At 49.6% G+C, this 14,939-nt stretch overlaps 2 protein-coding genes across 2 annotated transcripts in view; both read right to left on the reverse strand.

Annotated features, from left to right (window-relative positions):
• Positions 1-12,733, reverse strand: part of LOC144175257 (monocarboxylate transporter 5-like) — a 45,590-nt gene extending 32,857 nt beyond the window's left edge. Inside the window, exons 1-2 of the mRNA XM_077704352.1 lie at positions 12,047-12,733; positions 8,194-8,505 (exon numbers count right to left, since the gene is read on the reverse strand). Of these exons, the coding sequence (XP_077560478.1) occupies positions 8,194-8,371 (178 nt within the window). The 5' untranslated portion in view covers positions 8,372-8,505; positions 12,047-12,733. The remainder of the gene's footprint in view (positions 1-8,193; positions 8,506-12,046) is intronic.
• LOC144174573 (uncharacterized) lies at positions 962-3,615 on the reverse strand. The gene is made up of 5 exons (XM_077703343.1): positions 3,159-3,615; positions 2,796-3,000; positions 1,975-2,108; positions 1,737-1,801; positions 962-1,428 (listed from the first exon to the last, which is right to left on the reverse strand). The coding sequence occupies exons 1-5, from the start codon at positions 3,351-3,353 to the stop codon at positions 1,239-1,241; spliced, it is 789 nt and encodes a 262-aa protein (XP_077559469.1). The 5' UTR covers positions 3,354-3,615; the 3' UTR covers positions 962-1,238.
• Positions 12,734-14,939: the final 2,206 nt, after the last annotated feature.

A 14,939-nucleotide genomic window follows, 5' to 3' on the forward strand; every position in this document is an offset into this window, starting at 1 on the left:
GCCCAAGTCTGCTGGGCTGGATGGAGGGTTGCAGCTTCATAGTGTAACACCTGTTTGTCGAGGTTTTGGCACACATTAGGTCCCCACGTGGTCAAATGTTTCTGGAGCCCTCCACTGAGACGCACCTCATAGCTCAGGCTTAACTTGGGCGCATAATTGGATTATTGTGAAGCTAAATACTAGCACACATTTTTTCTTGTCCATTTGTGTTCATGCATTTGACTATTGCCTTTTGTACATTGCAAGTGATGGTGTGATCAGGTTTCTTTGGTTTTTTTTTTTGTATTGTCTGTGTTTGTAATTATAGTAGCCGATTGATTTTTCGGACCTGGAGAGGAACAAAAAATAGTCCGAATAAAAGAGCAGTTGAAAAATTCCATGAGCCATTACTCCTATAGGGCGACCGGCGGTTCCTCGGGAAAGTCCGGAATATCCAGCAAGTCCAAATTTTCGGAGTCCGAAAAAACAGTTGACTATTGTATGTATGTATGTTATTTAGGTGTTTTGTGCATGGGTATTCTCTACGTGGAGTAGAGGACTGCAAAATTAAATGTTTTAGCTTTGTAAAGAGTCACTAGTGATTTCCCTGTCACACGCATGCATTAAGACCTGAAGCCACAGTGCCCCCAGGAACTTGTGCACATTGCACTATACTTACGTGTTATCAGTCATGTGGCCTTTTCACGAAGCTACAAGTGGATGACGCTGTCCTGTGTGTTTGGTGGGCAATTACTTTGTGCTCATATGGTCATATTGTATTTTGCACTTGTTACAAACCCCTGTTGTGTGTTTTCAAGGTGTTGACCCCTCCATTACTGTACAATTTGAAGCTGTGAAAATCATGTCTTTGTATCCTTTGTCAATTTCTAGTGCGACTGCTCATTATGTTACTTGCTAATAAAGTCTTTGTTGACTTTTGTTTAATACCATTGACAACTATGTATCCATAAGACCGATATTTTCTATCAGACAACAAGAGTACGAAATAGAAACTTTTTATTTCATTACTTGTTCAGCAGATGCAGTACTCAGAAAACGTTTTACTTTGCTGCAGCAGGCAGAAGCGAACTGAAGTAAAACTTTTCAAGGCTTGGTATTGCCTCCTGCAGAAAGGAGTCATCCTTGTCGACATGAACAGTTAAGCTTTCTTTCTCTGAGTAGACAAAAAAAAATGCATTTGTTTACATTTAGCAAGTACATTAAAATTTGGACTTGAGTGTAGTAGGTATGGGTCCTCTTCAGGCTTGGATCACTGCAAGTCCCCTGGATGTAGTCAAGGACGCTCTTCCCCGAGCTGCCGAACATACCATCATTTTCGCACTTTTTGGGGCACTTAATCTCCAGGAGGTACGTTTCCCCGGCCAAGCAAAATATGCCGTCTGGGCTGCCGCACAGCCAAGGCTGGTCTGGGTGGATGAGCAGACCCATCTGAAATAGTTGGACATTGTTGCAGTAAGGCACAACAGGTGACCAAGCAATATGCGGCTTGTAAAACACTCCATAAAAATACCCATGTTATTAATCCCTGCAAAGGTCAATGCATGAGCAAGCCTAATGCAAAGCAGTTCCACAAAGTGTTATATTCCAGTGCAAGCCATTTTTAAAATCAATCCCCATCATAAAACAAAGTGCTGTCACTATTCAGTTTTTTTTTACCTTTTTTTCTTTGCTTTGGCTGTTATTTTTTTTTTCTGAAGCATTAACTACTGTGAGGGCTAGACAAAGCATACACTCACCTCCACAACTTCAACACCTTGCTGACACTCAAACTCCATCCGAGCCAGGGGTTCTGTGCGAAGTCCTGTGGTTGAGTACGAGAAATAAAAATTGTTTGCAAGCCTTATCACTGTCAGCCCTTAAATATACAACATTGAAAAGAAATATCATAGGAGGTGGGAACTATTGTATGTGCATGGCTTGTCCCAATTTTCTACTGCGTATTCCACCAGAAAAAATTTACAACTGTGCACATACCATACGTTGTAGCATCAGAGGAAAATGCCCTTGGGTGCAGGATGACTCTTGCAACTTCTTCTGGACTTTTACGAGCCCGTAATATCCTGTGGGCAGTGGTACTGCTGATCCGGAACTTTTTTTCTTTGTGCCACCTAAATTAGAATGCACATACCTGAAGTCAGAAACACACAGTGCTAATGTCCCTAATTAATAGATAAACAATTATGACTGCTGTCACCGTTTCCATACCTTACACAGCTTGACTGGCCCATGGTCCCCACACACAGGTCAGACAGTGATGCGCAGGCAACATTTGCATCGTAAAAAGCTTTCTGCTGCTTTGACATCCCCTCTGTGTGATCTTTTGGCTTAACAGACTGCCTGGGGTACATGCCCAACACCTGCAGCTCATGTAATGCCTTGCAAGGGGTCGGAAGCAGCTGCGTAATTTTTTGCAGCTGCAACAACTGCCTGGCTTTTTTCTCTGCTTCCATGGAGGCTAAATCCTCCTCTGTCTTGGTCATTTCAGCTAGTGTTTCCGTGAATGGGGAGACAATGCCCGGAAAGTACTCGAGGACGTAAAATGGAGACAGCTCTGCCGGTTTTCTGTTCCCTACAAAGGGGCTGTTGTAGTCTGGGAGGAAGAATGACGAAATTCACTGCATATTAGGCAAAATGTAAGGGCTAATGAGTGTGCTGATCACAGAACCACATTAATAGTGATAGCTAGAAACTCGATAAAAAAACGAAATACGGGATAGCTAACGCTTACGAGTAGGACACATGCAAGCAATGCTGCACCTGAAAGCATCTATGTAACAAAACAAAGTGCATCATACCTCCGAAAAGTTCTTCAATGCTGGCCTTATCGTTCAGCAGCGGCTTCCCTGCAGGTTTTCCCCAAGCCTGAGGCTGGCTCGTGCATGATGCATGGTCGAAGTTATTCAAAAAGAAAGCAACTGCGGCACAGTGCTTACAGTTGCCCGCACTGCCGTAGCGACAGCTGCACTGGCCGCTTTCAATTGTCCGAGGCTGCACCGTCAGCTGCGAATTTAAATCGGGCGAAAGGATACCTCAGGCACAAGGCGAACCCAAATAAAGGCAAGAATTGTCGTAACAAAATACTTTTCTCGAGCTTTGTTGAAATGCAGACTCATCTCTCGTGCGTGCATGTGCTAGGCCACGTTGGTTTGTTTACTTACCTTCAAACCAATCTCGTAGACGTGTTTGCCCTGTTGGGAAAGGCATCTTGCTGAAAGTTCTGTGCCGTCCACTTCCTGGACCCCGTACACATGCTTGTTGTCGTACAGGCGGCGTCCTTTTCGCAGTATCGACGGCCGAAAGTATCGGTCGAGGCCGTCGACCGACTTGAAGCCACAATGCAGCACCCGCGACATCGCGGTTGCTTGTCGCCTTTTACTCGATGCAGCCGAACTACTGGTAAAGAAAATCGCACCAGAATAACGTGCACGGAAAAACTAAGCGCCGCGCACCGTTTAGAATCGTTAAATGACAGCTGCCCGCATACCACAAATGAATGCTGGCACGGCCACAACACTTCACGGAGCGCCTGAGTGTTTGGTGCCGCCGCCGTTGGTGGCGCGCATGTCAGCTCGACGGAGGCGCCACCCGACGATTGCAGGGTGCCTATAGGTAAGGTAATGAGAAACTCTATGGCCTGCCGCCATGGGTGTGCCGCCTGTTATGACTCACTGGCGCCATGTTTGCGCGGGTCAGTCGCCCGCCGGTCGACCACCCCACCGCTTGTCGACGGAAACGAAAGGAGGCCGACAAGACGCCGCGGCGGCCACTGATTGACAGCGGCTTTTGAGCGGCGTTGAGTGTTGTTGCCCCAAAAGGGATTAAGGAGCCGCCGGTCTGCCCCCGGCCTGAGCAACTGAACGCGTGTGCGCGTGAAAGCCCAGACGACGACGACCGGACAATGGGACCCAGTGGCGGCGGCAGCACAGCGAAGAAGGCAGTGGCAATGGTCAAGCCATTAACCCTTCCCGGAGTGATTCCACGAACCTTGTTAATCGTGCTGTTAGGCTCCCTGGGAACGCAGCGCGCGGCAGACACCAAAAAGGATACGCGGTGCCCGCGCGTCTTCCGTTCTTCCCCCCTACTACAGGCTCCTGACGAGTGGCAAGGGTGTGTGTGTGTGCGTGTGCTGTGCATCTGCCGACATACCTGAAAGGCGTGTCCCTACCCGAGGGCGGTGCTTCACAGCGAGGAACGTACACATCACCATTGGTCCGCATTGTTTTGTATGGGGATCCCTAACCTAGGGAACTAGGGATCGGGGGTCAACAAAAAGGGCGTGCTGCGGCCCGCCAAGGTCTGTCTTCTGTCTTCATCTCGACAACTCACTGTAAAAATGTAAATAAACCCGTTGAGTTTGCTCTAAGCTCTCCCCTAGTCCTGGCTCGACGGAACGACGGCGATTGGCCCCGCTACCAGCAAACCGCGGTCGCAACACGCCGTGACCATGGGCGATAATGTGGCGCATGCGCGGTCGACCATGCACCTGAAAAGCAAACCACTTTACCCAGTTCAGGAGTTCAGTTCAGTTCAGTTCAGGTAAGTTACTCAGTTCAGAACCCAGCCCCTCTGTCTCTGAAACGGGGACCATACACCTGGAGGGTTCCTTCTCGTTGGTTCGGGTTTTCTTCGGCTGAGATGACGAACGAGATCTGTTGAAAGCTGGTACAGTGTAATAGATGTCCGCGGCAAGTAGGTTCTTAGAAGCGCGAGCGAGAGGGTAACGAAGCAGAAGAAGGGGCAGACATACGTGCCGTCAATTCTTACTCTCGTCTAGAACAAGTGAAAGCGGATTGCCCTGCGTCAGGTGAGCGGGCTCCAGAACTATATATAGACAGCGCTGACATGGAGCGCGACGACTTTCACGTTAAGTGGGGTGGTTCTAATTTTTTTCTCGGCTGTCGCGTGCTCAAAGGGCACCCGAACCAAGCAAAACGTGTATTTCTTACGCCAATACCACGTAATTTCAAAACGGAGGCCGCCGCTTTAGCGAAACCCGGCAACCGGAGCTAGTGGAAATCGTCAGTTCCCAAACAAATTTCGAAAGCGGCAACGCAGACGCCAATGCGAAGACGCATGTATACACACCTGGGCGGCAGGTGTACACCATGTATACTCCTGGGCAAAGAAACAGCTTTGTGATCCCACGTGCTGAAAGATAGGCAGCCCCAACGGGTCGTAAGGGAGGTTTTCCGTAAAGAGCTGCGCGTGGCAGATAGCGTTATCGTTGCGAGGGACAATAACATGGTCGATGGCGGTGCAGCAGTAACGAAAAGTGTAGATGTGGTAAGTGTGTCAAGGATGGATGCTTTCTTGGTTTGACTCATGCGGACGGTGATGATGGAAGGTGCTACTGGCCATGTCAAGAGAAAATAGAAACCTTGTGGCGATTGCCGCGGAACGTAACGATCTTCTCAAGGAATAGGAGAGAGGTCTTGGCTTGGAGACAGTGAAACGCGCAAAGAATTTGCGGGCGACGTCCTCAAACTGGCTGATTGTCCTCTGCACTATGCCGGAAGGGACGAAGCAGGCCGTGCACATCAAGCGGGCGAGTGAGATTTTGAGGCGCGGTACGGATTAACCTCGATCCGAAGTGGTAGACGTTAATAAGGTAGTGTGGAGCATTGCATACAGGCAAGCCTTTCAACGCTCGATGGGGTTCGTTTCAGCCCAAGCGTATATAAAACAAGGTGGGATTGGGCTAAGGAAAAAAAGTGGTAGCTTTTTGTAGGAGACTCCGCGAAGCTAAGGGGACCGCGACATTTACTGGTACCCTCGCGCTCGGCTTTGCCGCGTTATTCCACGCTGGATGGAAACTTGTCTGACTGCATGTCAAACCTGCTTTCCGAGGGAGAAGAGCCTTGCCGCCAGCGAGCGCGCTCGGGATGCGATGGAGGTTCGCCATTTTGGAAGCGAGGCGAAGTGGTGTGTCCGGACACCTCCTTCCGTAAAAGGTTGAGCAAGAACAAGAAAGGACGCCGTCAACAGTTAGCGAGGCAACGGGAGCCTGAAACAACGTCAGGGATCTGACTGTGGTCCCGGTAAATCGAACACCCCCCTCCCCCATTTCTCCCCCCCCCCCCCCCCCCTCCAAGCGAGGCAATCGATCATTCAGCCAGACGGCCTGCAAACTTTTTGTTATGTGTATTACTGAGCAATGAATACCCATAAGCGAATACATGCATCGCTTCCTATTTTCCGACGAGCTACGGCCCGCCACGGCAAGCGCAGTATACAGCCCGCAGCTGTATTATGAAGCCCCAGTTGAAGAAGCCGCTGAGTAGAGGTGTTCATAGGCAGGCCCAACGCTCCACCTTGCCAGCCAACGTGTCCGGCTCACTCAAACCCCTGCGGGCCTTGGTTTACTCAAACACCTACGACTCGCGCACCCAGCATCTCCTCCTGCTCTTCTGGTCCTCCTCGAGGCTTGGAGATCTGCTGTACCGGTTCCCCCAATACCAAAGAACATGCACCCTGATCTCCACCCGGGCAGAAGACAAGCACGGAGTCAAGCCCACGAGAACATCTATATGAACCGTCTGTACGTCGCGTATAGAGACGCTAGCTCGTATCCAGGCGGGCAGCGCAAGGTTGCAACCATCACCACCAAATCGGCCCTTATAACCTGTGCTTCAATTAATACGACATCCACACAGATTGCTGAAGAACTGGCGATCTCACTCGCACTTATTCACACCAAGAGCGCGGTCGTCTTAACCGACTCCCAAGCTGCCTGTCGGAGCTTCTTGGCGGGGAGGGTGGCCCCACCAACTTTCCGCCTCCTCTCGCAACATCAGCCACAAAGACACGTCGCCCTCGTCTGGACATTAACGGGCAATAATTTGGCCCATCACCAAGCTTGCGCACTCTCTTCCCAGGCCCCAGAAGGACAAGCGGAGTCCACACGATTCGTTACATTTCAGGACATCAAACAGTATTATCGACACGACAGACAACAATTCCTTGAACCTCACTCCAAGCTGTCCAAATCAGAAGAAACGACTCTTCGTCGCATCCAAACGAATACCTTCGTCCATCCGATTCGCTTACACCACATGTTTCCCTCTCAATTTCCCTCCCTATGCACTTTTTGCTCTAAGCCTGGCACACTTGTCCACATTCTATTAGAGTGTGCGCATAATCCTGACCTCCCACCCTTTCCTTCCCCCCTCCCCCTCCATGAGCTGTGGGAGAACCTGATTACCAGCGACCACCTGGACGTCCAGCACCTACTGGCATCTAGGGCGTCGATCGCCCGGTCATCACTTGGACTTCCGGACTAGGGAACCACTTCTACTTTATAAGGCTCATTAAAGTTTCGTACTACTACTACAGTCAAACGCGGCTATAGCGAACTGCAATATGCGCCACGATTAGTTCGATATATCCAATAGTTCGAAATAGCCGAACCTGCCTATAACGAGTTTTTTTTATGAGTTTTATGAGTGGTCGTTTATCTGCCCCAGTCAAATAGCACGTGCCCTCTCTAGAGACCTCTTTCTCGTTCTACAGCGGCAGCTTTAGAATGTAACGTAAGAAATATTTGCATTGGGGAATCGGCATAGTCGCATAGCCTTGCGTGAGCAGCTGTCGGTGGCGTTTCACCCTGGGGTTATCGTCTGTGAATTTTGAGTTCTGGGCCAAATCGTGGATTATATCCGAGTGAGCATAAAAGCGTCGTTAGTGTTTCTAACTCTTCAAATGAATAGCTTCTAGCCAGGTCAGCATCGAAGCATCTCCCCCTCTTTTTTTTCGCCGTGGGGCATTAATTAAGCCTGACTGCATTGAAAATAAAACAGGACGCAACCACGAGACAATGGAGTGCTCTGGTGGTGATTTTCTGCACGAGCAGTGGTCCTATGCGTCATCCGAGGGGAAGAGCGCGCGGCTTGATTCACCCAGACGACCCCCGTGGTGTCTCAGTGGTTAAGGCGTTGCGCTGCTCAGCACGAGGTTGCGGGTTCGATTCCCGACCGCGGCGGCCACTTTTCTGATGGAGGCGAAAAGCAAAAACGCCCGTGTGTACGAGATTTCGGCGCACGCTAAAGATTCCCAGGAGGTCAAAATTAATCCGGAGCCATCCACTACGGATTAACACGCAGCATAACGGCCTTACGTCTCATTGAATGTACAAACCGACATTTTGCCACGGCTACATACGTAACTCGGGGACACAATAAAGACGCTGTCATTCACCTGCGGAAAAGAAGCACGTCGCCGCCAAGGTGACAGGCCAAGATGCCTCTTCCCGCGTCGTGTGGAAGGTATCGATGATGTTCACATAAACTACGGCTGCACAACGAATCATGAAGTAGGAGAAGACGTTGATCCAGCAACAACCGGCAGCCACGAGCCAGCTTCTTTGGGAGTCCATGGTGGGACTGCAGCATCGGGATTGTCGCTAGCACAGGGTCCTTGTCAAATGGGGGCGGTTTACGGCGCTTGGTCCTTATCGCAGTCCTTGACAGAGTATGATCGGCAGGCTGTCGTAAACGTGTTGTCGGGGTTCTGCGCGCAAATCATGTCATCTGAACGAGAACACTGTGCATGCAGGAAGTACACACAGTAAACGCTCGATAATTCTGACCGCAAAGGGAAGCCGTCATGAAAGAACTAATGAAAGTCAGAACTCGAAAAAATGAAGAAAAACAACAGTACATTGCGACTGGTATGCAATAAGGCATCTCAACAACTTAATGCTTGAAGAAGTCCATGATAGCAGTCTGCCTTTTGTCGTTCTAGGGGTAGTATGGGGTTCGGAGAAAAAACGCCGTGAGACGGGTCGCAACGAGGATTTCCCGAATAAGATCACGTTATGTTTGCCCGCTAAACGCCAAAAATATAATCCTAGTGAATTTCTTTACGCTTATTGACTCATGCGTTGGCTGAATATAAATTAGATATTTATCGTAATATTGTATTTTTCCTTAGATGGGTCGCTATCTAGGCCATGAACAGGTCATTCTGCAGCGGCCGACAGTACTTAGAGGACGCCTTGCCGCATGAGGTTTTCATCCTTTCTGTGTAAGTCCTGTCAGCACACGGTATTATCCTCATTGATTTCGAAAGGTTTAAATTACGCCCACCTCCCCTCGCGGGAACCCTGGTGTGATGCGACGCTGACGGGGGTTCCATTGTGCGTTTCCGTTGGGTCGATTACTCGAATTGCGTGAAACGTATGCGCAGCGCGCCCGAAGGAGAGGAGACCTCGGAGAGAGAGGGCGCTGCACATGCGCACAGCACGCTTGCGCCGCGTGCAGCGCCGCCCAGCGGTGGAGTGAGAGAGCGCGCCGCACTGCGCGCGCCACAGATGTTGGGGGAGAGGGCGTGCTATCACGGCGAGAGGAGGAGGGGCGCAGCTGTGCGGATAACGACGCCGACGGACGCACGCAGGAGTGACAGAGGCGCCGGCAAGAGATGCTCTCAGCGTCGCATCTAAAAAAGGTGAGCAGTTCCCCTCTTCTACAAGAGAGAATTCCTCCAGGACGCGCGAGCCTCCCAGCGTACTTTCCCTTAACCTCCGGCCAACCTCTCTACGCGTCAGGCGCTGTCCTATACAGACAAGCTGTCTATTGTTATGACTCAGCGCGCCGCTACCCTGTTCGCGCGTGCTGCAAGTTTTGGGCAGTGTTCTTGTGCTTTGCGGCAGAGCCTACTCTCTTCGAAAATTTCACTACGTGCGCCTGCCGCGCGGGGCCCGTTGGCAGTGACTCAAGCCGTTGTAGCTACAAAATACGAAACAAACCGTTTTTTAAATGCGCATTCATTTCTTAGTCGGGGGTTGTCGTGCTCCGTCGGCGTGCGCCTGCATTCCTCCAGCGCGAGCGCACGTGAGCGCGCGCCTCGTAGTTCTGCCTTCGTCGTCGTCGTCTCGGCGCGGCGGACCCGCGCCGCTAGTCTTTTTAAATGCCAATGCATTTCTTAGCGGGTGGTAGCTCGGGCGGGAGTAGCGGAGGGCAAGGGGAGAGGAGGAGCGCGCTCGGGCGTGTGAGGGCGCTCGCATCGCGGAGCTCGGGCGGAGTAGCGGAGAGTGAGTGAAGAGGAGGAGCGCGCTCGGGCGTGTGAGGGCGCTCGCATCGCGGAGCTTGGCGGGAGAGAGAGCTCGCGCGCGGGGCGGGCGTGTTGCGCGGGTCTCTCTCTCCTCTCCGCGTACCCTCTCTCCGCTCGCTGCGCTCGGAAAATGTATATAAATGCAGTGGAGCGCACGCCTCTCTCCGTTAGTGCTTGCCGCAGCGCACTCATCGGTGCACCCAATGCATTCACATTTCCTCACGATCCCCTTCGGGGAGGTGGGGGGAGTTTTTTTGCGTTGAGACGTGACCCGGCGAAGCGGACGCTGCTTGCAAAGATTTATTTATTTATTTATTTATTTATTTATTTATTTAAGAAATATTGCAGGCCACAGAAATGGCCCAAGCAAGAGTGGGAAGTGTTACAATGACCAATTACATAATCGTACAGGCGGGAAAAACAACAGACAGCTATGCAACATATTGAGGCACAAGATTAAAATCACACTTCAAAATAACTGTCAATAGACTTAAGTACATTTCAAGATTCAGAAATATGTCACGGCAGTTTGTTCCAGTCTGTTTTTGCGTGAGGGAAGAAAGAGAACTTAAAGGTGTGAATGCGGTCCAAGATATAGGCGTGAAGTTTAAGGAATCGTATCCTCTTGCAGGACGCGAAGATAACGGAGTGAGGACTGGTGAGAGGTCGATAATACTGTTTCTCTTTGGCAGGTAGAAAAAAACCCTAAGTATTGCTAGTTTTCTTCGGTATTCTAAAAAATAAAACGAACAGCTAATCTCTGGATTCTTTCGAGATTGATAATATCTTTTTTAGTGCGCGGATCCCAAAACTTAGAGGCGTATTCCAAACGCCTGACTATTCTGTTGAAGGCGAGGAGCTTAGTTTTAGGGGAGAGCTTTTGAGTGTGTGTCTTAGTAATGCTGATTTTCTAGGGGTGGATGAACAAATCTTTTTCAATGTGGTAGGACCAAGATATTTATAACTGCCTGCAAGCAAAACTGGAGTGCCTTTGATACTGTAAGAGTAAATCAGTGCCTGTTTCTTGTTAGTAATGCGAAGAAATACGGTTTTAACTGGGTTTATGCGCACGCCCCAGCATTTACACCAGGTATTCAATCGATAGTTCTTATTTGGTCATCCGAAGACGTAATAGGACGAAGTTTAGCGCAATCATCTCCCTTCCCCCTCTCTCAGGTTGAACGTGCGCCACTACTGCCGGCCCTCACGAACTAGCGAAAGAGTGTTGTGTGTGCCTGTACTATTTTCGGACCGTGTGCACAGAAGCACTGGGGAAGCCCCGCAGACGGCTTCTGTGTGTAAAACCCACCCTCTCGGTGGATGGATTCCATTCTGTCGCCCTGTCGAGTAATGCTGCAAGCTCGCCCGGAAGGGCATTGTTCCTGTATTTCTTCGGCTTGTTTTCCGCCATGCAATAAATAAGGTGAAGTTCTCCTTCGTGTTCTTGTCGTCATCACCAAGGCAGCAACTTTTGCTGGTCGCTCGACCACCACGCCACCACACATGACGGAGGCGACGGAGCCCTGTTCGGGACGCCTTACCGAATGTAACACTATCGACACCGCACTTTGTGCACTACATGCGTTCTTCGAGAATCCCGGAACGGCTCGCTGCATACATTGCGCCTGACACCCGGACATCTTGCACGTGGCATGGGCAGCGCATGATCTCGCTCCCTCCCAACCTTGCCCGCAAGCCCCGCTCACCCCTGGCATGACTGGTTACCCGACCAACGCATAGCTCTCAGACACATGCGGAAGCGCGGCTTCACGGTAGGGCACGGACTTTGGTTTCCGCCTCCATTTTATGGCACGTGACGTTTCATTCATTTATTCATTCATTCCGTTTTTTTCTCTTCTTTGCCATACATGGTTTAATATCCTTGCTTCCCTACTTCTAAAGGCCTGTTGCTTCAGCATCGGACCCCGAGATTAAATTTTGAGTTAGTAAATCATTTCGCAGCAACGAGCAAACACAGTGTCCCGGAGAAAAATCTCACTTTTTCGTTTATTGTTTCTGCCGGCGCCGCCAACAGTTGTGCAAGGAAGAGCAGGTCCAGAGAACTGCAGCAATCGCAGTGCAGGCTCCTAGTAGAACAAACAGGCCAGAGTAGTTCCCCAGCACATCCCTGAAGTAACCTGCCGGATGAAATCGGAACAAGCGAGTTAGCAAAGAAACAAAATTACCGGGGCACTTATTTATGCTTACATGCTTTGAATTAGAAAGCTTTATGACAGCGGGAATCGATAAATCGGCTGTGAGCTTCTGACCGATGCCGTCATCGTCAATGGTCAATTCCCTTGAATGGGAATGTCAAACGCAGTGTCCGACGGCACTACAGCTGATCGCTGCAGGCATAGCTGGTGTGCCGTACGACGACATTCGAATATTTGAAGGAGCCATGAAGAGAAAATACAACTTCATTTAATTTGAAAGAACTAGGATTCAGTATCTCACTCAGCCCCATTACAGCCACAAAAGTTGCTGTTTTTTTTACGAAAAAAAAAAGCAAGAAGTATTTAAAACTTTCAAATTTGGCGCCACAGTGACGTGTTATGAGCAAGATCGACGTCATACGGGCCAACAATAAAACGTAATTTTCAGTGCGTTAACTGCACGTTAGCATTCAAGTGATGCGGTCAAATGCAACTAGAGGCCCCATTACAGACGTCCAGTCATGTGTCGTCGCGTGGCCGCCAATCGCACAAACAAGGTTTCATGACGTCATAGAAAAGTTGCGGGAAATTGGCTAGGGGTTCGCGACTGCTTCACACGTTTTCTTTAATATCTCCGTTATTTGTTCGAAGATTGCGATGACATTTCGATCATTGTTATCGGGGCTAAGCAGTCTTTGTAATAAACCCAACTTGTATTTTGTTTTCATGGCTTTTTTAAGACTAGGCTAGCACCGACCGAAGCTTCTGTCCCTGTAGTGTAGAGGATTCGTCTTATCTTCTTGATTCCAAGGACGGTGTTCGAAACCGGCTTTTGCCTCGGTTTTTGTTTTTCATCGTTATATTGAACTATAATTGATTATGATTGTAGGGTTTAACGCGCCGACGCAAAGCAGGCGAAGAGGCGCACCGTAGTGGAAGGCTCCGGATTAATTTTGACCACCTGGGGATCTTTAACGTGCGCCTAATATATTGAACTATAATTGATTATGATTGTAGGGTTTAACGCGCCGACGCAAAGCAGGCGAAGAGGCGCACCGTAGTGGAAGGCTCCGGATTAATTTTGACCACCTGGGGATCTTTAACGTGCGCCTAAATCTCGTACACACAGGCGTTTTTGCTTTTCACCTCCATCAGAAAAGCGGCTGCCGCGGGCGGGAGTCGAACCCGCGACCTCGTGCTCAGCGGCGCAACACCTTAGCCACTGAGCCACCGCGTAATGAGTTTTCTATGTAATGTATGTAAATGTAATGTGCTTTTTATTTTCTCTTTACAGCGGCGGCCATTTTTGTACTGAAAAAACAAGCACTACCACAACATTTCCAGTTTTTCGCGCAATAGGAACTTGAAGTTGATGCAGAATAATTTGTTATTAGGGAGCGCTTCACCTCGAAATTAGTACATAAAAAATTGGCGCAGCTTGCACTGGTGGTGCAAGGCTGGAGAAACAGCAGAGCTTGTAGGAAACCCGGCTGTTGCACCTCACACTAATTTCCGAACTTGCCGCTGAAAATTCTCCATGACTGGCCGGCCCGGATCGTTTTGTCCGCAGCCTGTCACATCTCTCCCAAAGTGGAGCACGTTAGCACGCGCTAGTACCCGCGGCAAACGGCTTCACGAACTCGGCGTCTGTGGCGCGAACGCGGTGCCCCCCCCCCCCCCCCCCCCCACTTCAGGCGCGAATGCACGTGAATTGGCGAGGAGAACAGCACGCGACGCCACGAACTCAATCGCGTAGAAGCCAGTTTGATAACGCGAAGGACGCAGGTGAAGTTCCCACCCCGGGAAGCGTTTTTCCCCTGGTTTCTGTTTCATGCCGCGGCGGTCTTTCAATTACTTTCTGTTGTGCTTAATTTGGAGGTCAGGTTGTCGTTTTTCTTGTTCCTTTATTATTGCTTCCCAACCTCCCAAACACATGTGTTCATTTGCCGTCCCGTCTCGTAATTAGGCGGCCTGGGAAGGCAAGGTGGAATAGTTTTGCACGCTATGGGAGCCTAAATTTGTTGCTAGGTTTATTTATTTCTTACGCTTCAAAATTAACCCATTTGGCGTTAATACTTGTGCAAATTTCTATCTAGCCATTTTTTTTACATGTAGGTGTTGTGCACTGCGTGCCAACGCAATCTTTTTTTTTTTTTTTTTTTCAATTGATTCATTCCAACCGGCTGCACAGGTTATTGTTCCCCGCCGCTGCTAAGCCCGTGCCACTAGGGCCTTCGGGGTGGCCCATTGGTTAGGTTGCCAGTTTCGCGGCGCAAAGGTCCCAGATTCGATTCCTGGGACCTCCCTAACCTCATTTTTTCCTCGAGGCACGCATTCCCAACACCTGCTTACGGGCTCCTTGCCTCCTCGCCAGAGGTTTTTTGGTGCGACGTAGTTATAACGCTCGGTCTAACAGCGCCGCTTTGAATAGTCACGACTGCGTTATCTCGAAGTTTTGAAAATTGATTTGTCACAGGACGCAGCCAGAGGGGGATTTTCAAAATTTAACCAGTGCAACCATGCTTTTTAGTGCATTCAAGTTAGAAGCAGTGAAACTACAGCGACATTCAGCTTTCACCTTATTCCCACCTTAGTCCCGCTATAATCCTTATTTTAATTTATCTAAAACCACCTTAATCCGTCTCTTGATTTATTCTACCTTATTCCTCGCCTGAATCTCTGATCATCTACCTTAATAAACCTAAGTCCTCTTAGACCACCTTAGTCCATCTCATC

This window comes from Haemaphysalis longicornis, unplaced genomic scaffold (assembly GCF_048455015.1).
Source record: "Haemaphysalis longicornis isolate Haplotype H1 unplaced genomic scaffold, Haemaphysalis longicornis Haplotype H1 scaffold_3, whole genome shotgun sequence".
In the NCBI taxonomy this organism is placed as follows: domain Eukaryota; kingdom Metazoa; phylum Arthropoda; class Arachnida; order Ixodida; family Ixodidae; genus Haemaphysalis; species Haemaphysalis longicornis.